We start from the raw sequence: 26381 nt of genomic DNA, 5'->3' as shown, positions 1-26381 counted from the left end.
TTTTAAGCAAAAGCTTTATTTCAGTTTATAGCTTGTTTGTAGTAAAAACAATTACTTCAAGTTCAAATTCACATAAATTCAGCATGTAAATAGAGAGAAGTTACCATTGGTCAAAATCTGTTTCTGAAAGAAAAGGGCTCCGCGTTACATTTCAGCAGCCTTGTGTGGCAACAGATGAAACTGGGATGGCAGCAGCCCCCCTGCTTTACAGTGAGGGGTTCAATTGCCCCCGCATCAGTACACTTTGATCCACCAGCTGCAGGCTGGGGTGTTTGGATGATTGCTCTGTTGTTTCCCATCAATCCCTTGGGTAGCATAGCCCAGTTTAATCTGCTACTGCACAGGAGTGACAGCTCCTCACTCTTGTTACAGGCACTGCTATCTTAGACCAGGAACCAAAGTACTTGTCTTAAAACATTTCCCTTACAACACCACCATTACAGATTTTTGGAGGCAACTGTCACAATCAAGCTACATTATTTACACTTCAAATGTACAATTCTCCTTAAAAAGATGCCTGTGTACAAAATAGAGGGTTCTTTTATTTAAAAAAATCCTGTGATAGTTTTCAATTACATCAACATTTAAAAAGAACTGAAAATAATTGATGAGTAACAGCAACATTCCCATTTATTAGGAACCTTCCTGCAAGCATACAAGTACATGCGCTGGAGTTAAGATTCTACTAAGCTGTCCTGGACACTCTGTGCTATAAAACCTCCTGTTTGAGGTCTGTGAAAAGCTCTCAGTGTGATGACAATAAAAGTTAGTTAATGCAAGATTATTTCAGTCAAATTATTCTACTTGTGAAGTAAATACTGCGAAGGCATCTGATTTACAGCCAGTTAGCCAGAGAGCACGGCTACTAGTAACTAGAACACATACATTAGTTAAAAAGTCAAATATATACAAAAATATATTAGGAAGTGGTTGAGTTTAACCACAGGCTCATGTAAAAAAATGTTGTTTTAAATAGCAATAGCAAAAAATAGCCATTTTCTCTATCCGCAACAGTACAAAAGGCAAAACCTACATATGAGGTAGCAATGCCAAATTAAAAGGAAAAAAACCCCAACTTTGGATTGAGGAGCATGTCCTATATTTTCATAGCATCTCTTTCAGTACAAATATTTAAGCGACCATTTCAATTGGTTTCAGAATTAATACATTAATTTAAAAAACCTTTTTTATTCAATGAGCATATTTTTAAAAAGTACTGGAAATGGATTTAGTTACTGGTATCTCCTGTTCCTAAAAAACCCCAAAGCTATCGCCTTTTCAAATCCAGAAAGACTGTACAGCAAAAACATGGAAGCTCTATTATACACACATGGTAAACGCTATGGTACATTAAGACATATACAGAGATCAGAAGCAGCCAACTGTGGTCATTTTGTTCTTTCCTGCACCTTTTGCTACCCTGTGTTCACCACCAGGTGCAGGAGTAGGGTTTGCTACTCGCTTCCACAGCTCTGCCCACAGCTGGAACAAGTGTTTGTATCATCTACCTTCAGGAGCCTGAGCCAGCAGCGTGGCTTCTCTCTAGGGTCAGGGGTGCTGCCAGGAGTCCCCCTTGGTCTGAAACTGCCTCAAGAATGCAGGGATGGGATGGGATGATTGTGCCCCTTTACTTCTCCTCCCACTCCCATCCCATCCCTTTGTCCCTTCTGCAGGTACAGGGGTCACCTGAGCCTCCCTGACCAAAAAATCCCAGTAATGAAAAGCCAGGAGGCAGACAAGCACCCAGCTGAGCTGTGCCAGCTCTGGCCCGGGGCTGCAGGGCAGCACTGACAATAAGCACAGGCCCCTCACATGGGTCAAATCCTCTGCTCCCAGTTCCACCGACCAAAAGACCCTGCTGCTCCTTCAGTTCAGGCAACTAAGTCAGACAGCTGAAGTTAGATGGTACAAGCAACAGCAAAAAATGAACTGGATGGAATTTCTGTTATTTATTGTTTTAAGAAAATAATATACTTTACATCACAGTGCTTAATTAAATGCAATAAAAAAATGTAAACTCAGGATTCTAGATAAAATTTAACTGGAAAGATCAGGGCTCCAAGACTTTTTAAAATTCACAATTTTGGTAAAAATTGAAGTCACAGACAGTCAGTTCCCATAACTCACATTTTAAGATTACTTGTAAATAGCTGTTGATGCACTCCACTGTTTGGTCACCTTTGTTTGTTTGTTTTTAAAAGCCTAAATAACAAACAGACCAAGTGCAAAGGTAAGAGGTATATTTTTATTTGCAAAGAAACTAACTTTAGAAGGAATTTGCAAATCGGGCATCTGGAGTGCTCTAGTAGATGTAAGGAAATATGCGGTATGGTACACGCTGACAATACCTTTCCCATGCCAAGCCGTATTTCTGCTTACAGTGATGTTCGTCACGAGCTTCTCGATGAACAAGCAAGCAGATGAAATAGATAACGTAGAAATATGGTAAAATGTGATTAAACCCTGCAGAATAAAGTGAGAGTCTCTTTAGGTACAGCAATGAAATGTTAGCTATTAACATGTACTGAGCTGGTGACATACTTGTCACAGGCTGAAGCATCTTACGTATTGTAAAGCATCAAAAGCTCAACAGGACAGTGCAAAATGTGACATACTTACCTGCAGAGAATGACCCACCAAAAATCCCAGAAAACAATCCTTAAAATTCAGTCTCAGAATTTACCAACTTAACACACGCAAAGTTGTCACATATTTTAAGTTCTCTAGCTATCAAAACCAGAGAACTAGGTAAACCCCTACAAGCACAGAGCTGCCCCACACAAGCCCCATGAGGTTCTCTCTATTTTGGCTGGAGATGGTAACTGTCTTTGCTCAGAGCACACTGCTTGACTTGTAGGTGAAAGACTAGCCATGAGCCAGCAGATATGACAACACTTTAGCAAAGCCATTTAAAAAATGTAAGGAACAGCTTATTAGCAAGCTCAATTGTTACTTAATGATGAAGTGGCACAAGAGTCAAATATACAGTGGGAGATGTCAAATCTACCGTTAGATATAAAGGATAAGATGTAAAGGAAAAAGAGGTGTTGCATTAAGCTTACACCAGAGAAATTCACCATTCAATTCATTACAGGTTTTATCATCTGAAATAATTACCACTCTGCATTTCAGACCCAGTCAGATGCTAAAACACACCAGCATTGTTAACAAAATCCATCTTAGCTTCAGGAACTTACCACAGGGGAGGGACCACGCCAGAGCCATGATGATATCACCGAGATAGTTCGGGTGACGAACAAAACCCCACCAGCCTGTGACAAGAAGCCCTTTCCCAGTTGCAGTGGGTATAGATTTCAGATCTGTGAATAGAGTATTGTAGTCAACACAGCTGAAACATGTATTTAAACACTACAAAGATGCGTTGTGTAGCAACTGAACAAATACGAAATGCACTCACAGGCCAATTTGGGATCTGCTGGATTCCTTCGGAAACTGTTTTTCTGGGAATTTGCACTACGGAATATGTAATAGCCAATACCTGAAAAGAAACAGTATTTGGCATTTTCAGTATTTTCCAGTTTTCTTCAGCAAAAGCTCTTGCATGCTCTCTGCCACTCTCATTACACTGAAGCCTTTTCCTTAGGAAAGGTAACTGATGTTCTCTGGTTCTCAGAGCTCTAACAAGACAGGAATGCTATTGGAAACCTGTGTTCTATATGCTTTTGCACATTACATCTACCATTTTGGAGAACCTTTATTTTTACTTCTACTTTTGCTTTTATGTCTGACCTATAGTTGATTAATATAAACTTGGGTTTGAAATTCACATAAGGTGATGTGCTGCAACAGCTCTACGAGCAGCCCAGTATTTGCTACAGTGCCTACGCCATAGATTGACCAACTATTTACAATATTAAAAAGCATGATCACAACATAATTCAGATAAAGCGAATAAAGAAAAAACACCCTGACAATGCAGAAAAGATGTTGTATTTCTCATATGTATATATGTATTTTTTCCAGGTGTTGGAATTCTTTGACACTTTTACAAAAGCTTCCTTTAAGGTTGTCCTGGGTTGAGCAGCAGCAGTCATTTTTCTCCTTCTTAGGAGCTAGTACAGTGCTGTGTTTTGATCTTTTGGCCTTGGAACAGTGCTGATAAAGCCGATGTTTTCAGTTGCTGCTCGAATGTTTGGTCTAGCTAAGGACTTTCTGAGCCTCATGCTCTGCCAGGGAGGAGGGGAGGCTGGGAGGAAGCAGAGACAGGACACCTGACCCAAACTGACCAAAGAGGTATTCCATACCACAGCACGTCATGCCCAGGATGTAACCGAGAGTTACCCCGGAAGGGGTAGGGGGACTGCAGGGTTGGAGAAGGTATCAGTCGGTGCTTGGCTGGGGGGAGTGGGGCGAGTTATTGGTCAACTGGTGTTGAGGTGTTGTATTCTTTCCTCTTGTTATTTCCTTTATCATTATTATTATTGGTGGTAGCAGTAGTGATTTGTGTTATACCTTAGTTACTAAACTGTTCTTATCTCAACCTGTGGGAGTTGCATTCTTTTTGATTCTCCTCTCCATCCCTCCAGAAGCAGGGGGAGGGCAAGAAAGGGGGGGAGTGAGTGGATGAGGTTTGTGGTTGGGTTTAAACCACGACAAAGGTTTACTACTTAGACAAAGCGACAAACTGCAATGCCCTATTGGTGGAAATTTAAGGTCTCCTAAAGGTGCAAGACTGTTTCTCAAAGCACTTGCTAGATAAAAGGAGATGCTTTCTGTTGATATGAGTCTGTAACTATGGGCACCAGGAAAGGAGATGCAAATCGTTAAACAACAAAAACCTCTTTTACTCTAGGTTCAGTAAAGCATTACTAACATGGTATTGACTTCCTTTTTAGAAGAGTTACATAGACTGACTCTAAAAGGCACTTCATTCAAAACATCTGAGTCACTTCTGAAACTCCAGATGACATCCATCTAAAGATGGCCCTCAACAGAGCAACTGGGTGTCTTGTTTATACTTCATTAATAAAAGTTTATTACATTCTTTGTTGCCAGAGACATGCTTCCACCACCTATGGTAATGCAGAAAATGTAATCACTGCATCGCAGCTAAAGCTTCACCTTACAACTCAAAACCAGAAAATCAGTCCTACATGGTTACTACTGGTAATAAAAACATTTACTGTAACTTACTGTTCAGAATCGTGATTGCAGCAGCAACAGGCCAAGAAATTGCAGTAGGATGACCAACTAAATAGAAGGCCTGCAGACTGTAGACAAATGGAACCCACACCAGATCTCCAAATGCAAGCATGAATCCAAATCCATCATGGGTAATATCCATTGTAGTCAAAACGGCTTCCTAGAAACAAGGAGGAAAGAATTTAGAAAGTACAGGACTTCATTCATGTAACACTATAATTAGAAATGCCAACAGTTCAGTGTGATTGTCATTTACCTCATTCCAAAGAGCATCCACCACATACAGAAGTTGAAAGCTGTTCACAAGTATCATTGCCAGAGATGGCATGCTTTGATTGTGTATCTTCATCTCCGCCAAGAGCATTGCCAAGTTTATAACAACCTAGTTTAGAAAACATTTCATTATAAGTTTTCCATGTAGAGGACAGTGGTCTCTTCTGTTAGACTTCTATTAATTTGGACAATTAATTAATAAGGACATATTAATACAGATAGCTTTGACCTATGTTTAGATTGTAAAAACATAGTAACTTATTTCACAAGCCACAGTTTGCAGCTAACTACGTTTCTGAAGCTGTATAACCTCAACACATGAATGCTTTCAGAAGGATTCACATTTCCCATAAACCAAGGAAGCTAAAATGCAGAATTTTTCCTAAATTGCGTAAAAAAATGGTCATTAAAACTCTGGCAACATGAAACTGTTTCTAAGTGCTTTTTCCTGTTTATGAATACATACTGTATCCTTAATACCAAACCTACATATCTATGTGTGTGTGTATATGTGTGTATGTATATTCTTTATATAAAATATATATAAAGATATGTGCATATACTCCATATTATTATAAACGAATATATCTATTAATACATGTCTTCTGTATTTATATATCATAAATATATTTTATATATTACATATATAGAGATATAGAATCATAGAATAGTTAGGGTTGGAAGGGACCTTAAGATCATAAGGTTCCAACCCCCCTGCCATGGGCAGGGACACCTGACACTAAACCATGGCACCCAAGGCTCTGTCCAACCTGGGCTTCCCTGGGCAACATACATCTATACATCTCTATAGAGATTATAGATAGATATAAAATAAACTATAAATATCAAATTTGATATATTATATATTTACAGATAGATCCATCTACAGATAGAGCTATATAGTATATATTACGTTATACATTCTAGAGATATAATCTATATATAATATAGATTTTTAGCTATGCTATCTCTAGATATATATTTATATTTTTATAGATCTCTATTATAGATAAAGTATATAAGATATATTATAGATCCAACATAAAATAATATATATACATATATCTACGTATACAGATTTATATAAATATAATTCAATATATTTAATAATATATTTCATGTTATGTATCTATATATCTCTCTATATATAGCTACATGGATATATATCTCTATAGAGATATAGTTACATATATAGATATATATTTTACATTACATTATGTCTTTTATACATATTGTATATTTTTAAATATATCATATATTCTTGTATCTCCATAGATATATAAATACCTGTATCTCTATATATAATATACAATATTATATATAATATATACTTATTATATACTATATATGATAAAATAGGTAGTATATATCTATAGACAGTATTATCTATATAGATAATATATGATGTATCTCTATAGACAATATGTATCATATTATCTATATAGATAATAAATATCTCTATATATAGGTATATAGATATATCTACATATATAGTTATCTATATATGTATATGTATCTATATACTTAGATGTATAAAAATACGTATCTTTATATCTATTATACTAGAATATTATATGCATTTTAAATTATAGAATTCCAGCATAGTATGTATCTCTATATAAAATATGAACATTATATGTTATCTATATGTAGATAATCTGTTAAATAATATATACATGTATCTATATCTGTCTAGATATCTACATATGTATCTATATAGATATCTATAACTACAGATATATAGATATCCATCTGTGTATATATATCTATATATTTTATATGTAGACTACATATAATAAAGATATAGTCCTGTATATATTTCATATATGCATATACATTTATATGTATTTATATATATATTAAATACACATATATACATGTATTTCAGATGTTATAGATAAAATAGATATAAGTATATACAGAAAAATTGTGTTTATATCAACAAAATATACTTATTTGTATTAATATAAATGTGTTTTACATTTTACTTATATACAATAGTTTTCTATATAATTATATATACTATATACACATAAGCATGTATTATCTGTTTTTATATAAAATATATATATGTAAGAAAAAATAAAATCTAAGAAAATATATATCTATATATGAACGCCCCATTTGCATAATAAATTTTAAGTGAATAAAGTAACTAAGATTACTGACTCACCCAGCCAATTAATCCTGGACGCAGCTCACAGAAGTATTTGAGATCAAAACTGCCAATACGAGGGTTTAATTCATGTCCAGTGAAGAAGTCATAAACAAAATACCCTGCAGATAACACAGTCTTTGTTAGCAATATTCTTCTTTTTACCTGTCAGTACACTCCTTCCCATAAGGAAGTTCCTACTTTCTATTACAGTTCTCTCATACATAAAAATCCTTTAGATAGGCAAGAAAAATGTAAGAGTATATGCAAAACACAAAGCACAACCCACATGGATTATATTTTCAGAGGCCCATATGTTTTATTTATTAGGAGTAAACACTTCAGAAGTTACTGCAGTCTTATTTCTTCTTGACACTTGTTTCTTTTTTTTTTTTTCAGCCTTATCCTGAACCTCGCATCGCATTTCCCATGAATGTGGTCTCATGGCATTAAGTAATTCTACTTTTCCTCCTACTTTGACAGTCTTCTCTGCGAGCAAGAATTCCTTTAGCTGTGACATTCCTTCAGATGTCATCAAGGAGATGGACAAGAAGGAAGACCCAGTACCTGGACTTCAAGATATCCTGCACTAAGTTAATGAACAAGCACTTTGCAGAACACTTACAGAAAGCTACTATGCCACTTACGGAGACTAGAACTGCATTTTCAAAGACAAAGCAATTTATGATCACTTATTTCCCTTCACACACATACAAGCTGCACTGACGAAGGAACTAAGGACTTCTGAATACTTCATCTTAATGCACTAAATGGTCTGTCCATAAACTCCCTTTCTTAGCCGCTCTATGACCATTTTTAAAAGCAGTCTGTTTAATATGTAATGCCAGTCTATCCTTGTCCTACAAAACCATCTGCATAGAACTGATACTTTCTAAGCAGGCGGTCTCAGGACTGAATCAAAATTTCTTTTGGAAACTCCATTCAGATTTTTTTAAGGGTACTTTTAGAAACCAACAAGTGCACAGCAAAATTAAGCTTCATAATTTCAAGTTCTGTACCTGACTTCCCACTGCCAAAACATCTACAGCTTTCGGTTTTCCTTTGCATTCCCTGCTGTTGAAGGCCCACTGGCAGGGGCACTATGAAGCAAACGAGACAAGCCAAATGCTGATAACAGAAAGGAAGGAACTGTCCTCTCATCTCTAAGGGACTAGAGCAGCCAAAATGTTTGTGTGTAAGGTACTCAAGATGATCCAACTACACTTTACAGTATCCAAGTGTGCACAAAAACCTGCTATTAAACATGCAACATGCATTTTATATTAATTGCAAGTAGACATCAACAGTAATATAATAATCAGCCTAAACCTAAGCCTTTCATTTATAAAAATGAAACTGTAGCAAATAATTGGAAAGAAATGATCCAAAATATTTCTAACTCACCAGAATTTCCACCTGGGGCCAGTTCTTCCTCAGGTGCTTTCAGGGACCGAATATACAGGTAAATGCTCAACGCCATAGAAAAAGCTGCAGCTGACACTGCAAACTGCAGGAAGTGATCATACAGATAATGAAGTTCAAATTGGAAGTATAATAAAGTTCCAAGAGCTGCAGCAGTCAAAACAAAAGCATAAAACCCTAAAGGATGTAAACAAAAAAAAGACATATTAGTGCAAATTAAAATAATCACTCTAGTAGAGCCTGCCCAGCCCAGCCCAGCATTCCTGCATTTGTACACCTCCCAAAATTTGTCCATATTCCAATAGTGTCTTACAAATCCCATGCTCTTCAGGTTCAGATTTCTGGGGTACAGCAATATACCGAAGAGATTCAATCTAAGCCCTGAAATTTCCTGTGCTCCTCATCAAGAAGGTAAGAGGCAGGGACACTGAGTACAACCACATGTTTTACAAGGTAAGATCCCATTTCAGATTGTAGTGGGAAAATGGATGCCTATGCTAGTACTGGAAAACGATAGTAGGTAACTTCAAGAAGAAAATACTGTTATCTTCATGTATACCTTGATAGTGGTAAATAAAGGTTTCAAATAAATAATCAAGTAAAAACTTGAGCACAAAACTTTTGTAGTGTATTAAATCACATAGAATGGCATGATGCCCAGGCAGTTTTACACAGCCCTCACCCAAGTACTTTCTACAAACCCTTTCACAGGGTCACAATGGTTGAGGTTAGAAGGGATCTCCAGAACTTATTTAGTCCAACCCTCCTACTCACAGAGGGTCACCTGCAGCCCAGGACCATGTCCACACAGCTTTTAAATATCTCCAAGGATGGAGATGCTACAACTTGTCTGGGCAACCTGTGCCAGTGCTCCATCACCCTCAGTGGAAAAAAAGTGTTTCCTGATGTTCACATGGAACCTCCTTGTGCCCACTGCCTCTTGTCCTGTCACTAGTTGTCTTCCTTTCCTCAAGAAGGCTTTCAAAGTTGCTTTGAGAATTACCCTTTGAAGCAGCAAGATGATGACCTCTTCCCTTTCCTTTTTTCCTTTCTTTTTTAAAACACCCAGATCACGTAGCTTATTTCATCCCTCTATCAGAATATAGGAAAAAACCTCACAGTAGTACGCCTGTACTAAAGACAGAGGTCCAAAACGAACGAAGTTATGAGGCAGCTTTAATATGACTCACCCCCACAGGATGCAAGTCACTCTACATCTGTGAGGGCATACACCATCTTTAAAATGGTGTATGACCCAATAGTCTACTATAAGAAAACCCCACTCAACGTTTTAATATAACATCTGGATTCACTACCACCAGTGTCCTTGAACTGACTAATCAATTAAATAGGTAGTCTGGAATACCAGCAAGGCATCAAAGAACACTGTTCTATTTAAGCCTGAAAAACCAGCACTGCTGAAATATGTTAAACTGTACTCTAAACCTAGTGGAAAAACTTGCCTTACTCATAAGAAGTGAAAACAGATCTGAATAAGGACTCAAAACTGTTCTTTGCCAGGCAAGAATAAGAACATAGTAAATCAATTACAGCACACTTCTTGTTAGTCTGTAAATGGGAGACATCCAGGACCATCTAGACATACCTAGTTTGATCACAGAATGTATCTTTCATCATTTGTGTTTTATGGTACAGAGTACTGCGAATCAGCCAGTGGCATCAACCTTCAGAAGAAGCAATGCAACCTGCTTACCATTTATCCGGTATTGCAGTTTCCTTCCATTTGAAAGAGGCAGGCCTTCTACAACCTAGGAAGAATGAAACAGCAGCGTTTCAATAAAGTACTTTCTGAGAACACTGGCAGGGGAGGTTAATCAAGCACATCTCCACCACAAAGAGATTTAATCAAGGTAATCAGCTAGACATTTTCAAATCTGCAAATCAGGTACTGCTCTCAAAAGCATACTCTGCATAGCAAAAGGGTAACAGTCCTTCTTTGAAACATTTACATAAAAAAAACTCTTCCTAACCAGTCTCAAGAAAACAGCGGCTCCAATCACTCTAAACATGTACAGCAACAGAACAAGATGAGTAAATGATCTATTTATTGTAGCATTCTTTCAGAATCTGCCAGTGTCCCTCAAGTCACAAAATGAGGGAAATGGAGCATCTGCCTGATGTACATATGACCAGAGAGATTAATAGCTTCCTGTAAGTGAAGATTACATTCCAAAACATTGGATATCACTAAGAAACTGAGTATCAAATAGTTTGCCAATTTTGAAGTCAGAAATCTAGAAGAATTTCAGGTTTCTATCAGGCAGATTTTATCCACGCTCTGATTTGAACTCCTTCTGCCTTTTCTGCTGTAAGACTGTGAAATGCACAGCCATTAAACTCCTAAACTGTGCTATTTTAAGCTTACAGAAATCTGCAGTAGCTATATTCTAGCTTAGTATGGCAAACTAATTCATCTGCTTTCAAATGCACTGCATTAAGAACATACCCTACCTTCCAGCCTAACACACTAATTAATTACCCCTAAAGACCCAACTTTGCTAGTGAACAGCTTACCTTTCCAATTGGCAGTAAGTAGAACAGAGCTTGAAGGAAAAACCACAAAAGAAAAACACCAAACACCCTTGCCTCCCAAAGACTTTCAAGTGCTGGGAGAGGAGGGGGGAAGTTCATAAGACTGGGGTCATCTTGTTTGCACATCAACAGCAGGTAGAGTACAGTAGCAGGCAGGAAAAATATCAGCGTGAAGGTCCCTGTAAATAAGCATCATGCAGTATGAGAAGATAAACACAGAAAATTAAGAACAGTTTCAGTCCCAATGATAAATATCAGTATTAACTTCAGTGACAGAGAAGAGGTTGTCATTATCTATTCCTGAAGCAAGACTGCAGCAATCCCCAAGTCACGTAATGGGTCACAGAGTCATTCTTCTCACTTCCATATGAGGTCACACAACAAAACCAAAGGATCACGCCTACCGCATCCCTTTAAAGCTGTTCAATAAAACTGTATGAAAAGTACTTCAGTGCTGAGTTTCACAACTGTAAGAACTTTGATAGTTACTTATTAAGTTTAATTTGGAAATATTAAAATCCCACTGTGCAAGGGAAGGATCAAGATCTTCACTGTATCTCACAAGAGAACCAAGTGTAGTAACAATTCCTGACTGCCACCAATACCAGCACAGACTACTTGAAGCACTGTCATGTGAGTGACTCTAGATTCTGCATCCAGGGTACGAACATTGCACAAAGAGTTCTTGACACAACTGTATGGTCAGCAAGTAAAACCAGAAAAGTACTAGTTTTGAACTCTTAAGACAATCTGCACACATACCAATTCTTCCTCCAAACTCTAGCTCCTTTGTTTTTGATGGCGCTTTCTCAATTGTTTTTAATGATGCTTTCTCAATTACTTTTTTTGTCTCAAAAATCTTTTTCTCTGAATACATCTCTTCTTTTTTCTTTTCTTCTTTTCTTGGACGCAAGCTGTACTGTTCAAGCACACGCGCTATTTCCAGGTCTGGTTTCAACTTTTGCTGTTAATGAATAAAAGGAATTCACTAAAAAAATTCCCAGTGGTATTACCTATTGTACTTCAGTGGTTTACATTTAAGAGGACGTTATTCACTATAAAATGTGCTCTACTCCTATACAGTACTTAAGTTTATACATTTATATGAAGAGACTGCTAAAACCTAAGTCATGGCCTAAATGATCATTGTGATCACTTAGGCCATGACTATGTATCAGCAGCAGTTCCAACAGAGGCATCCATCTCCACCCTCCTCCTCCTCTCCTTTCTACTCTAAGTCTGGGCATTAGCTAACAATCAGAAATGGCTTGGCTTAGAAAAAAAACACATAAATTAATAAACCACTTTCCAAGGCCAAACATTCATACTGGAAAAGCATGGCAATGAACACAAGTAATCAGTGAGGGTTTTACAGAAACACAAAGCCAGTACTCTGACAACTTCATCCCCCTCTCCCCTGAACTCACTTGGCTGAACAGTAAACTTACTTGACCTCTAAGTTTTACATTGCGTTCTATTTCTCCTTGATGAATGTATTTCTCTTTTCTAAGGATTTCCAAGAGAGCTGTTAGAATGTGACACCAGACTAAGGGTAAATACAGTGTTCATACCTCTGAGATTACGAAGGATGTGTCATTTCTTTCTGTACTGTCGGGTTCACCATTGTACCTTCTGGTGTTGTTCTCACTTGGTTTCTGGTTACAAGAAAAAACACAGTTTTAGCTTTCTGAAAATAACAGCCGCATTAAGTATATAATGAAAATTAAGAACAGTAACTATCTAGTTATTTTTCTACTGCCACTACTCCAGTTTTCTCCACAGGAAAACAAGCGGCTTCACCATCTGCAGTATGGACAGTTTCAGCTCACAAACAAGGGAGGAAAAATCATTTCAGTAAAGAAAATGGTTAATCTTATTTTTCTTCTTTCCCCGTATTAACAGTGACACTACGACAGAATGCAGCTTCTATGGTATTTTTAACTCAGCAGTAGGGACTGCCAAATACCAAATAACTAACAATGCTATTAGGAAAGCAGAGGCAATTTCAGTGTCCCATGTACAACAGTGCTTTGTAGGACTTAAAGTTTGTTTTCCCGTCAAGTTCTTTTCCTGGGAAATAAGCTGTCTTACAAAAATTCTTTAAATGTGTCTGCCTTACACATCCCTAGGAAGACAGGACTCATTTTCTTTCAGCGTAAGCTTTGATGAAAAGGACCAAGTGATTCCAGGTGTACACCAACCAACTGATCAATTGTACCCCTTAATCAGAAGCCAGGAGAAAACCACCAAAGATATTTTGACATTTTTGTCCAAAGTAAAGCATATCTGCTGGCTTCAAACTACTTAAAACAAGCATATGGTCCATAAGCTATGCACTCGGTCACACAACCTAAAGGAGATCATTGCAGAACAAAAACCACAACAGTTTCAGTGTCAAGGAATGTTTTGGTAGTAGCAATTTACTAAATTAAACCTATCTATTTATTTTAGATTGTCTGGTCTAGTGTACTTGAAACTTAACTAAAACATATCTGTTTTCAGTAGATCAGCAGAAGGCATTTACAGTTCAAGGGACTGTGTCTCAGACAAGTATCCCTTGAAGCTATCTCTCAAGGGCACAAGAGGCAGAAGAAATGTCTCTTAATAGCGAAACATCAACACTGCTATTCTGCATTTACAGAACACCAGAACCTTCACAAAAAAGGCCAAGAACAAACACGATAAATTTCAACTGAAAAACAAATAAAAAATAATAACAATATATGATAAGCTTCCAAATCCTTACAGGGCAGTTTTTATAATGAAAACAGTTCTGCAATATTATCAGTCAGCAAGGCCACATACATATATATATTTTACACTTGAATTCTGCAGCAATTCTCCCACAGAAACCTCACATGAACTGTGTATGAAACCAGAACTCATTTTATTTCAAATTCTAATACTTACTATGCATTGATCAATACATCTCAAAAGAAGTCTAACTTCTTTTGCCCTGTTTCACAAGTGGGAGCATAAGGCATATGCTAACAATGACTTCGGTATTACCTACAGCTAGCTTTTACAATAATAAACCCAGTTTGCATAACATAAATCTTTCAAATAGCAAAGGTTCGTCTAAAAAAATCCAACACACACATCCCTGCCCCCTCAAAGAACAAACAAACCAACCAACCAATGCCAGTGGAGCCAAGCTGGTTTCTGAAATGGTTTTCTTTTTGTCATCTTTATGTTCTCTGCTTTGGGAAGAAGAACGACGTCTGCCTTTTGCTGGACGACCAGGAGATCTAGACCTAGATCTGCTAGAACTTCTTCTGGAGGGAGAACTTGAAGATGACTGGCTCTTCCTGTGCTTGAATGTTGACTGGGACTAAAAGAAAGGGGAAGAAAGCAAAATCTTACCTTAGATGTTTCAAAGAACAATTTTAGAAACTTGGTTCTTTTTCCTGATAAGGACTCTGGCACAGAGTTCTACAGAACTGTCTCTTATCTCCTTTACTGATGCTGTGCAAAGGCTGTTAAGAAAGAGCCGCTACAGCATAGTCATTCTGTTGGTAACACCCAGACAATCCTATCCCATCTCCAACTGCAGACAATTGCTGTCAAAGCTACAGAAATCAGCATATGGATGTAAGCTATCTGCATGAGCATTAAGCTCTTAAGTGTACTACCCTCTTAATCTTTTCCGCAAGTAAATGAATTGATGTTTTTAGTTGTTGCTAAGTAAGGTTTAGTCTGACCAAGGACTTTCTGAGTCTCATGCTCTGCCAGGGAGGAGCAAAAGCCAGGAGGAAGCAGAGACAGGACACCTGAGCCAAACTAACCAGAGAGGTATTCCATACCACAGCACGTCATGCCCAGGATGCAGAACTGGGGGCAGTTACCCAGAAGGGCATTATCACTGCTTGGTCGGACTGGGTATCAGTCGGTGGGTGGTGAGTGGTTGTATTCTCTCCCCTTGTTATTTCCTTTCTCATTATTACTATTGGTGGTAGCAGCAGTGGTTTTGTGTTATACCCTAGTTACTGGGCAGCTCTTATCTTAACCTGTGGGAGTTACATTCTTTCGATTCTCCTCCCCATCCCTCCAGGAGCGGCGAGGGAGGAAGTGAGAGAGAGAGACTGTGTGGCTGGACTTAAACCATGACAAATGGTTATCATTTCAGTTACTTAGATTGATTAATACATTTGGCATATCAAGATGCAACGATCTGTTTAAGGCAACACAGCTCAAATCAACGCTAAAAAACCCTAAGTCAGCTTTATCACTAAATTAGAAGTGATAACTAATTTCTTAAACAGTTTTCACAAAAACTGTTGTTTTAATTCTCTGTGAAGTCTACAGTGCTAGTTTTCCCATGTAAATTTTCCACAACTTCTATAAGGCACAAATGCTTTTTTTAACAAAGAAAGGTATTTTCTCAGCTGGACTTTGCTAACATGAAGGTAAACAAGTTAGAGCGGTTGTCTACCTTGAGGCAGAAACAATCTATTCCAAAAGAAAAGGCCAGTTACAGGGCAGGTCCACTGCCACCAGAAAGTGAAACTATCTCTCACATAAAGACACACAAGTTGGTTTTGAACTTCTGCAGGCTTTGGAACAGGCCTTAAAAATCAACTACAGCAAACATTCAAATAGCTTTTTGTCTCCTGCATTATCACATTTTGAACTGAAATGAAACTTGCACACTGAGTTGTAAAGGCCATTACTAGTAACAAAAAATGAAATACTGAAGATACGTACTGAGAAAAGGATATACGTATGACATGACCCTTTCTCAAAGAATCTAAATTGTCACAAATGGAGCAGTTGGCAAAACTTTTGGGGTCGTAAACAGTACTAACTATTCACAGATGTTTTAAGCATGCACCTAAAGAGCATGTGCTATTTAGATTTACACTGAACCTTGACTACATGCTTGCGTTTGTTTTCAGATTTTGTTATTTGTAAGTGGAAAAAAGTCAGATGAGTACCACCCGCTGATTACTGGCTTTAGAAACTACCCAAAACCAATTTCTCATCAACAATCATGCTACAGAGCTCCTGAAGGATTTGACTTGTTCTTTTCCCCACATATATCACTGTTCATTGTAAAGAAAACAATCATGCTTCTTTAGATGGGTCAACATTCTGGACTTCTACTTTAAATGTCACATAGGAAAATGCTATTATTTAGCACCAATTCCCCGAAGACACAGTTAATGAAAACTTGCAAAGGGACTATCCAATTATAAGTTGTATTTTATCTACACCACGAAAATAAATATAATTTTCTGTTATAAATACTAGTAACTACATAAACATGTACTTACTCTTATATCACTTTCTTTCAATGCAAGTTCAGTCCCATCTTTGTACTTCACAGTATAAAGATGAGAAACATCATCGTAACTAGTCACTTGTACTTCATAGTACAGGACACTTCCTGGCCAGCGGCCCATCACCACCTCGCCATCTGCAAACCTCCGGTTTGGCATTTTCCAAAAGGAATCCCTAGAAAAGAAGTAAATCAATACATATGACAGCTAAACTTCAGTTGTTATGAAAGAAACATTCAAATGTTTTAATAGTACATCTAGACCTGTATTCAACTGTGATATACAATCTCCATCAGAGCCCATCAAAAGTAGGCAAAATGTGTATTTGACCACAATTACAGATGCAGTTACATAATCTAGAGGGGAAAAAGTAAATGGGATGATATCTAAGTATCCTCTAATCCCGTTTTCCTGTGGTTCTAAAAAAATGACTGAAGTGATGACTTCTAAATTTTAAGAAGTACCCAATCTATTCAATACACACAGCCACATTACATACTTTCCACCATTTACCATGTCAAACACTCAAAAGTTGGATAACACCAGAATTTAGGCTCCTGTATGGGTTGAATGTTTCCTCTTTTCCACCTACTCAGCACAAAGAATGTAATGCCTTTAGCAGAGGCCTGTAGCAAACCAAAGTACAGCACCAAAGCAATCACACAATACCCTGAGAAACCAAATTCCATGCCCCTATCTGCATCATGAGGTTTTACCTGATATTAGTAAAACATGGTTTCAGTAACTACCACCCTTGGTCCACCATACCAGGCTGCTGGGAAAACCACAACTGTATCTTCACATTTGAAGACAGAACTTTAGAGAAGTCCTGTATAAGTCTTTGAAAAGTGCCTTGGTATATGTCATTGCCTTCTGAAAACAGGTATCCATAGAAGAATAGCCTGAACTTCTGTGGCCCAGGTCTCAACACAAAGTGAGGCTATCTTCAAAGACTAAGGTAAAATACATACTAATTTACATATTATAACCATCTGAGTGATAAACATGGGGGAACAGGAAAACGGGAAAGGAGAGGGAAGAAAATGACACCAAACAACCCAGCAAATAAGTATTTTAACTTGTTCGCTATAAATACGAAGCCACAAAATCAGGTGAAACCAAACATTTAACTAGGTGCTCATTCATTACACATTAACTAACCCACAGTGAAAAGTTAAGATTCTTCGGCAAGAAAAAAAAATAAATACTGTTACTATCCAATCCCAGACCTTGAGAACACACTGGGGGATGGGGCTGAGAGAGGCTTTTCAATAAACTTTCACTCTGGCATTTCCTGAAGCTGCTGCTGCTGTTTCATTTTGCACCTGTGTAACTCTCAATTTCAAAGGAGAAACCAAAACCTTGGCAAAATCCCCTCATGTGGATTTTACTGGTAATATTCCTAATTGCTGTGACACAGAAACATCCAGCCATCTCCTCCGCTGCATAACATTTGAAGGAGCATTCTGTTTCACTGATGCTTGCCAGTTAAAAAAGTTATCAAGAGTTCTAGTTTATACTCGTAGGCACAAGCTCTTCCAGCTCAACTGTCTTCTACCTGTTTCTTCTTACTTTCTGCACTTTCACCAAGTCCAGCCATCACTTTCAGCAGATATAAGAACCTGATCTGACTTCATTTCCCCTTTGCTGTTGTACTTACAGAATCACAGAATACTTAGGGTTGGAAAGGACCTTAAGATCATCTAGTTCCAACCCTATACTCTAGCCAACTGTTTCTTTCTCCTGACCTGGAACACCTCAGGCATCATGTGTAAACTCAAGAGCCTGACCAGGACAAAGCTGCCAGATCCTGGGACAAAGTGGTGAAAAACAGAATCTTTGGAGTTTAAGTCCTTTTTAAAAAGGGAAACACTTTTTCATAAAGTTGTTACTAAGGACATGTAAAATTCATGTTTTTTTACTTAAAACAGCCGCTTCAAAATTTCATGGGATAAGAAAATGCAATTCTCTGCCAAACTTCAAAACCAGGACCTTTGCACACAAATGTGTAATCAGCCCAAAGATAACCTGATGATTCAATTCTTTTTCAAGGCAGAAAAGCCTCCCCTTCCTCCAAGGAGCTGAAGGAAGTTTTAAGAAGTTGGAAAGTATGTTTGAAGGACCCAAAGCTAAATCATGTCATGTAAGACAGCCTGAGATCGATATCAATGATATCAAAGTCCAGAATAATAAATGAATTTAAGCAAGTGGAAATGCTAGAATGCGATTCAAAGTAATGAACAATCTTACTAGTTGAAAGACCTATTTATTTTTCTTTTTTTTTTTTCCTTAAGGAGATCAATCAGTAAACACTAAAAAAGGCAAATATCACTTCTTGACCTATCAAGAATTACCACCTTGTTCTGCACCCCTGTGAGGCATTCCTCATTCCCTAAATCCCACTTCAAAAGGCTACACCTTTTAAAGGCAGTCTTAATCTGTTCAGATAACAAAATCCATTACTGGCATCAAGAAAAATAAAGATCTTTTCTAAGCTGTGCTTTTTTAATTACATTTTTAATTTACTCTCTTTCAAGCTCCACACACACCCCTGATAATTTTCTGGGTCTCAGCTGGCATCAGCCCGATGTTCACAGTTGCCAGACACAAACTTTTTAATGTCCAGGGCTTCATAATACATATGCAAGCAACCTTGAAAGAAAATTATTTCAACCAATGAACTCTGTGCTGTACAGACACCTGATTACAAGTATATTCACTTACTCCCAAGCTGAAATTTGTGCTTTTTGCACCACTATGACTTCCCTTTGGGAAATCTAAGGAAATAGCTCAAAAAGATTTTGGATCCAATACCAAGCCAATGTATTTAATCATAGGATAGTTAGGGTTGGAAAGGACCTTAAGATCATCCAGTTCCAACCCCCTGCCATGGGCAGGGACACCTCACACTAAACTATGTCACCAAAGGCTCTGTCCAACCTGGCCTTGAACACTGCCAGGGATGGAGCATTCACAACTTCCTTGGGCAAACCATTCCAGTGCCTCACCACCTTTACAGTAAAGAATTTCCTCCTTATATCCAATCTAAACTTCCCCTATTTAAGTTTTAGCCCATTACCCCTTTAACTCAAAACTCCCTGGAGCTTAAAAGCTGGTCAAGAAAAAAAGTTATTGCTGACTCAACCCAGAAAAAAGCAATTAAAGAGAAACATGGAAGAGAAACATATTGCCCCATATATCCATTTCTGGTCTTTCTTAATAATCTTCTCACTAGGTATGTGGAAAGATATTTCACTTCTGTCAAGAAAGTAAGAAGAAAAAGACTGCTAGCTTGCAGTCACTAACAGATCACACCACATCATCACAAGTTTTAAGAAGAAGTAAAAAAAAGACACTAAAGTTTCCCCCTCTTGGAAGAGCAAAGTTCATAAATATCCAGTAATTCTATTTTCCAATTCTGACATCCCACCACTGGTAGATATAAACTTGTGTATGTCAGAGAAGGGAGCCAGCTGAAGGCAAGAAAAGAAATGCAGTAAACCAAAGGAAACATTGGCAATCAAGGCTCCCAAGACACAGCTGCTTATACAGAAAGTTAATATTCAGTTCACCAGTATTCACCATTAATACTGAATTCCCCAGGAGACCGGGGTGTGCAGGACATTTCAGGATTACCATTCCACATTTCTAGCTCTACCAATATAATGGTGGAGGCATCTACCACTGTTCCAAGCTTGCCTCGACTAAAGAGCCGAACTGGCCTCACCACTGAACACCAGCACAAACGCAGCCCAAGATAAAACTCTGCCCATCCTCAGACAGGGAAAAGAGACTCCCCCCTCTAAAAAGGCCTTTCAGCAGAGGCACCGAAAGCGGACGCGGCGCGCCAGGAACCTGAACTCCCCGCACAGGGCCACGGCGGTGTTGACAGGAAAGGACACACGTGCAGAGGGGGGAGGCTCGGCTCGCAGCCCCGCCCCGCCCGCGCTCCCGACCCGGGCCTGGCGCGGAGCCTCGGTCGTGGGGGAAGGGAGGGGCCCCGTTGGGCCAGGCCAGGCCGGGCCGGGCCGCCTCTCTCCCACGGCGCACCCCTGCCTCACCAGCAGGCCGCGGCCTTCCCCCACGCCAGGCCCGGCGACGCGGTGCCACTGCAAAGGAGAACGGCGGCAACCCGAACAAAGCGGGGAGACAAACCCCGCTACCCCCAGGTCCCCAGCGGACGGGCCGGGCAGCGGCAAAGGGCGCGGCTCGCTCACTCGCCCGCCCACCGGGAGAGAGGCTGCAGCGGGGCTGCGGCCCGGCGCCCGCGCGTGGGGGCGGAGAGAGGTTGCGGCGGCGATTGGCCGCAGCGCTTCTCCCAGAGAAAGCGGCGGAGAGAGGGTGGGTGCCGGCCTGCGCCGGTGCCGCCATCCCCTTACCTGGCGCCCGCCCGCACCGGGCAGGGCAGGAAGCGCTTCCGCGGAGCGGCGGCAGCCGGACGCTCTCCGCTGAGGGGAACAACCGCCCTGAGCGACGGTTACGGCGGCACAACGGTCCGCCCCCTCGCCCCGCCTCTTCCCGCCCGCCAACAGCTCCGATTGGCCACGACGTGCCGTTTGAATCGTGGGTGGCCGCACGCTATTGGCTGCCGCGCGATGGCGCGGTCCTCCCGCCCGTGGCGTGCCGGTCGCCCGCCCCGGTGAGGCGACGAGCGGGGAGGCTCGGCCCTCCCGCGGGGGCGAGGGGAGCGATAACGGGGCGGGTGGAGGGGAGGACTGGGGAGGGACCGCGGCAGGACGGATCGCGGTCGCCATCACGGCGGCTGGGACCGCCCCAGGCCGCCTGCGCCGCGCAGGCCCCGCCGCGGGGCGGTGAACAAAACCGGGGCTGTTCCATACGTGGTGTGGCCGCCTCAAGCGCTGGTTTGGGCAGTAAGACTGCGAGAGGTGTGCTGACTGTGCAACTGGGGGCAGCGGCAGCACCCGGCGAGGCTGAGCTGTGGTAAAACACTCGCTGTGTCCACAAGAGAAATAAAAAAGGGGGAAAAAATAAGCAGCGTGTGGTTACCAGTGTCTCTTTGAGGCACCTTTTCCAGAAAGGGGTATTCGAGTTCCTGGCAGGTTTTGAAATCAGGAAGTCTAAGAAATGCTTCAGCAGGCAGAGCAGTAAGTTTTGAAAGTTAACAAGTTGTCTCACAGAGCGAGGTTTAATGTAAAGTCGGTTGTTTCAAGCGTTTGCATCTTAAGAGCGATTAAGGCCTTTAAGCGTGAGTTTAAGGCTTGTGTTTGTACAATCTTGATGGACCTCCAAAACAGCCTAAATGCAGACTCATTTGGTTGACAACCAAAACAGCCTAAATTCAGACACATAAGGCTGAGAGCTCTCGTTCAGGCCTAATAAAGCTTCCCAAATCAAGGCGGATTCCCCCAAAAGACCACTGTGGCCCAATACGGAAGACTGGCAATGGCGCAGACACATCAAAAGCTTCAGATTAAAATCAAAACAACAATAACATCACCACAAAGCAAAAAACCGTAACCCAAAACCCACAACCAAAAACGAACGGGCATCAATAAAGATCTATGGTAACCATGGGCTTAACTCGTCCCAAAGATGTTTTGGGGGTTTATTTTTTTACGTTTCTACCTATAATGTTTGGATTAAGAGTATGGCAAGCTTCTTACCTAAGTGAATGAATGCAGGAAATGGGCCTTCCCACATGAACTGGGAAAAAGAGAAATAAATAGGTTTTACTCCTTATTCTGCCTAGTTTGGCCTTAAACTTTCTAAGTTTCCCAGGCAATTCATTTTGTATCCCCCCTTATTTATACCAAATAGGTCAAGTTGTATTTTCTTGGGCATTCATTATCCTTTTCACTACATGATGCAATAGGAGGCATCTAAATGAGATTAACAGTTACCCAGTCAAACCAGAGTCGTGTTTAAGCATGATTTAAATAAACACAGAATAAATTTGTATTTCGGTTGCATTAAGGCAATCAGATTTTATCTGAATGACATTTGATAACTTGCTGTGCAAAAGAATGCAACTGAAGCTTCATTTCTGGCTTCAGATAATGAATGTTTTTGGTGCCAACTAAGATTTGTGCTTTATTACTATTGCAGAGTTTACAATTATGATGTTAAGGACTGTTTTCTGTAGCTGTCTTAATTACAGCAGCTACTACTTGGAATTAGCCTGCTTCATGCTGTTGGCAACGGAGGCCTACAATTAATGTGTTTAAATATGAAGGTTTTCAGTTATAATCTCATTTAGAGAACAAACATGCCTTCAGAGTAATGGGTTGGTTGGGGGATTGTTTAATAAACCTGGATTGGAAAGCTATTGGGCCAACAGTGTTCCATTTAACAACAAATATTAAGCAGTACAATATCACATCTACCTGAGAACACTACCCTCGTGTCCCTGTAAGATGATGATCCTTCAAAATTAAACCCTTGACTCTCCTTTTGATTCCAGTAAGAATCAAAGAGGGCTCTGGTGCTGGTCCCACCAAGGCTGCCTGCCTCCTTTCCTGCTCTAATGCTTGCCTCTGAAATACACTTCAGCTGGAGGTAGAAAAAGGGGCAGGAGTTTGGGAAGAAGCCATTAAAAAAGTACTGGGCAGTGGGTGTTAACTGTGACAAGGCTCAGGAGAATAGTGGAAAACAATGCTGATAACCAAAAATGGGATTATTTTACTCTCCTCCAGCAAGGACCAGGAGAAATTGCTTCAGAGCCAAGATTCTCATGTCTCTTCAGGACACACACTTGGCAGTAAAAACTGCTTGAGTTTAAGAGAAGATATAAAGTAGTTGGCTATGTGGAAATTTAATATTATCTGTACTCTGTAAATCTCAGTGCTGTCACTGACTGGCCTTTGGAGAACAGGTTGGCTTTAAGGAGGACCTTTCTCCAAATGATGAACCTCTCTAAGACTGGAGGCACTGCATTTAGGATCCCCAGGTAGTAAGTTATCTTTAATTTAATAAAAGATACTTGTAAAAACACTGGGATATTGGTTAGAGTTAATATTCCAAGACTTACAGTTCAGAATAGGTGACCATTTGAGTCCCCTGAGCTGTTATTAACCAGGTTAATGCTGCCTGTGATACCATGAATTACTGTTATTACTGTGTGTACTGATATTTAAGGTAATAGATCCATAGTCTCATAACTGTGTTATGCTTTCTCAATGCTGTATGAAAACTCAGGACTCACAGTAGAGCCCTTGTATAAGTAAAGTCTACAGAACTAAATTCAAGGTACATCTAACCTGTCTTCTTTTAATTAATTAGTTTAATGTGTAAACACTTCCTGAAACATTCTATTTTACTATAAAACCTTTGACCTTTATTTTTCATTGTTACACAATAATGTTTGTATATTCAATGCCTGTCTTGCTTTTTTTCCCTTCCTAGTTCTCATTTTACATGCAAATGTTTGTGGCTGCCACATAAAATAAGACCCATCTCAGCAGCATTCTCATTCCAATAGAGTTTGAAGACCAAAATTATCACTAAAGTTACATTGACCAGAAAAATAAAGTTCTTACATTCATTTTTGTACTGTTTCTGTCCATCTACTTATCTCTTTCAATGTAATAAGATGCATATTTTGGGGTTTTTTATCTTTCACAGAACTAAACCCATGTTAAATTCACCAAACCAACATTCAGGAAACACAACCATAACACACTGCAGCAATAAGAGCTGAACACAAACTCCCCTGTATTTGTTTAGCTCTGAAAATACTTACAACACATCTGGTAAAAGTGTATCTTTCCCAGTCCCTCAGCTTAGCTGTCAGGGAATTCCCATGTATGCAGACCGTAACTAGCCATCTCTGTGCTTAAGACAAGTGTTATTGTTCCTTTGAGGTTATTTTACCATTGTTTTTTGTAGGTGTCATGAGAAGGTTGTACAAATGAGTCCTCCTATAAAGCTGCCAACCCAAGAAGGTTGAGACCTGTTGTGATAAATGGCTTTAGCACAGGCTTTGGAGGTGGGTGGGGTAATCTGCTTCTATTTCCTCTCCTGATTAGCCCTTTGCTTCTGTAGAAGAAAACACCCCTAAGACTCACGGTAAGGTGGGGGTTTCATACTCTGTTAAAAAAACCCCAAACATATATTTATATATATGTAACTATATGTACATACGGTATGTGCATATACTATGAGAATTACAGTATATATACACACACTATATGCTTTCCCTTTCTCCTTCTTTCTAGTATTATATATGGTCAAAGCATCCTAGCCTGTCTAATGAAAATACCTCTACTGTTTGCATGAGAAGAAGAAACCTGGCTGGCAGCTGCCTTCAGGACACTGCTGTAACCAAGTAGATGGTGATGACCACATGTGTTGTTTATTTTGGATCACAGCATAACCTGGGAGAGAAGACACACTGAATTCTGATTACTGACAAAAACCATCTCTGCTTCTCCAACTGCTGTTGAAAAAAAGAGGACAATCGACTTCTTAAACCTGTTGTTGAGATTAAAGAATGCGAGTGTGCTCAGGCACATCGGGGACTGGTTTGATTAGTATATGTAATTGTATTCATATTTTTTCAGCAGTAGAATAGTTCTTTAAAAAGGAGCAGGAGATTTGGGATTAACCTCTGGTACAGAGGTTTTGTTTATACAGCCCTCAGTAAGGCCGAGATTCCATCCTTGACTATAGAAGTTTCTAATTATATATTAGTTTATGACACATGAAACTGGCACTTAGAACCCTGTGTAAAAGAGCAGCCTGCTAACTAACAGTGTGGCCCTGGGTGAGTTCTGTTGAGCACTTGCATTCTGGGATCTTTTGCAAAGTGTTTATCTTTAGAAACAGCTTTAAAATAATGTCAAAGGCTATCAACCGTGCTGGGCTCAGCAAGGAGAGAGACACAGGCTCATGCCAGCGACTTCAGTTCTCGAAACAGGAGGAGGAGAAAAAAACACATTGAAACTTTGATCTCCACAATCCTGCAACAAGCTTCCTTTTCTGTATTGTATGTGAATTTATAAATAAGGCTCACTCTCGACTAAGGGAAGTTGATGCAATTCTCCAAGAAATGGGCCTTGAGATAAGAGTTTTGGCTACTGTGTCTTCTGCTGGGCTGCTTACCTCCCCATTTCTACAGCACAACTGTTAAATTACTCCAGCAGTAAGCCTTTGAAACAGTCACTTTCCTGAAGGCGTATGGAAAACACACGCTACAGTGTTCCTGAGTAGCTCTAAGATGTGTCAGAGGTATGTGCATTAAAGAACTGTAAATGTTTAAACAGAAAGTGGTTTTAATTCTAGAGAAAGATGGAAAACTTCATTACTTTACAACACATAGACAAGCCACTCTCGCCTCCCAAATACCCCATGACTCACAAGTACTTTCACAGAAGGCTTCTGGCTTTTCAACCAGTATCCTCTAGGCTTTAGAGGTTACCAAGGAGGGAGTGACTTGAGCTGACACTGCAGCCATCTGGGATCTCCGCAGGATGGGAGGGAGAGAACATACCTTTCCTCCGTTCCTGTGTGACAACGGGCCCTGGATGAAGGGAGAAACTTGGCCTCGATCCTCATGTCCAGCACATTAACTGTGCTAC

The 26381-nt window shown here is 39.6% G+C and overlaps 1 protein-coding gene across 1 annotated transcript; it reads right to left on the bottom strand.

Moving 5' to 3' along the window:
• Positions 1-26381, bottom strand: LBR (lamin B receptor). The gene is made up of 14 exons (XM_065679781.1): positions 26294-26381; positions 16840-17020; positions 14703-14897; positions 13138-13221; positions 12329-12530; positions 11549-11745; positions 10728-10782; positions 8996-9190; positions 7610-7713; positions 5420-5545; positions 5155-5323; positions 3419-3499; positions 3198-3320; positions 1-2463 (listed from the first exon to the last, which is right to left on the bottom strand). The coding sequence occupies exons 1-14, from the start codon at positions 26356-26358 to the stop codon at positions 2303-2305; spliced, it is 1938 nt and encodes a 645-aa protein (XP_065535853.1). The 5' UTR covers positions 26359-26381; the 3' UTR covers positions 1-2302.

Source organism: Lathamus discolor, chromosome 5 (genome assembly GCF_037157495.1).
Source record: "Lathamus discolor isolate bLatDis1 chromosome 5, bLatDis1.hap1, whole genome shotgun sequence".
NCBI classification, from domain to species: Eukaryota; Metazoa; Chordata; class Aves; order Psittaciformes; family Psittacidae; genus Lathamus; species Lathamus discolor.
Note: the sequence above shows the minus strand (reverse complement) of the source record. Positions and strands in the feature narration are given on the sequence as shown.

What these genes read in the sequence shown, in the direction of transcription:
- LBR (XM_065679781.1), bottom strand. Translation starts at nt 26,358, where the DNA reads ATGAGGATCGAGGCCAAGTTTCTCCCTTCATCCAGGGCCCGTTGTCAC. An exon ending in TGGATGCTCTTTGGAATGAG is followed by an intron (nt 5,324 to 5,419) that starts GTAAATGACAAT and finishes CCTTGTTTCTAG; the next exon opens with GAAGCCGTTTTGACTACAAT. An exon ending in GGCGTGGTCCCTCCCCTGTG is followed by an intron (nt 2,464 to 3,197) that starts GTAAGTTCCTGA and finishes TTTATTCTGCAG; the next exon opens with GGTTTAATCACATTTTACCA.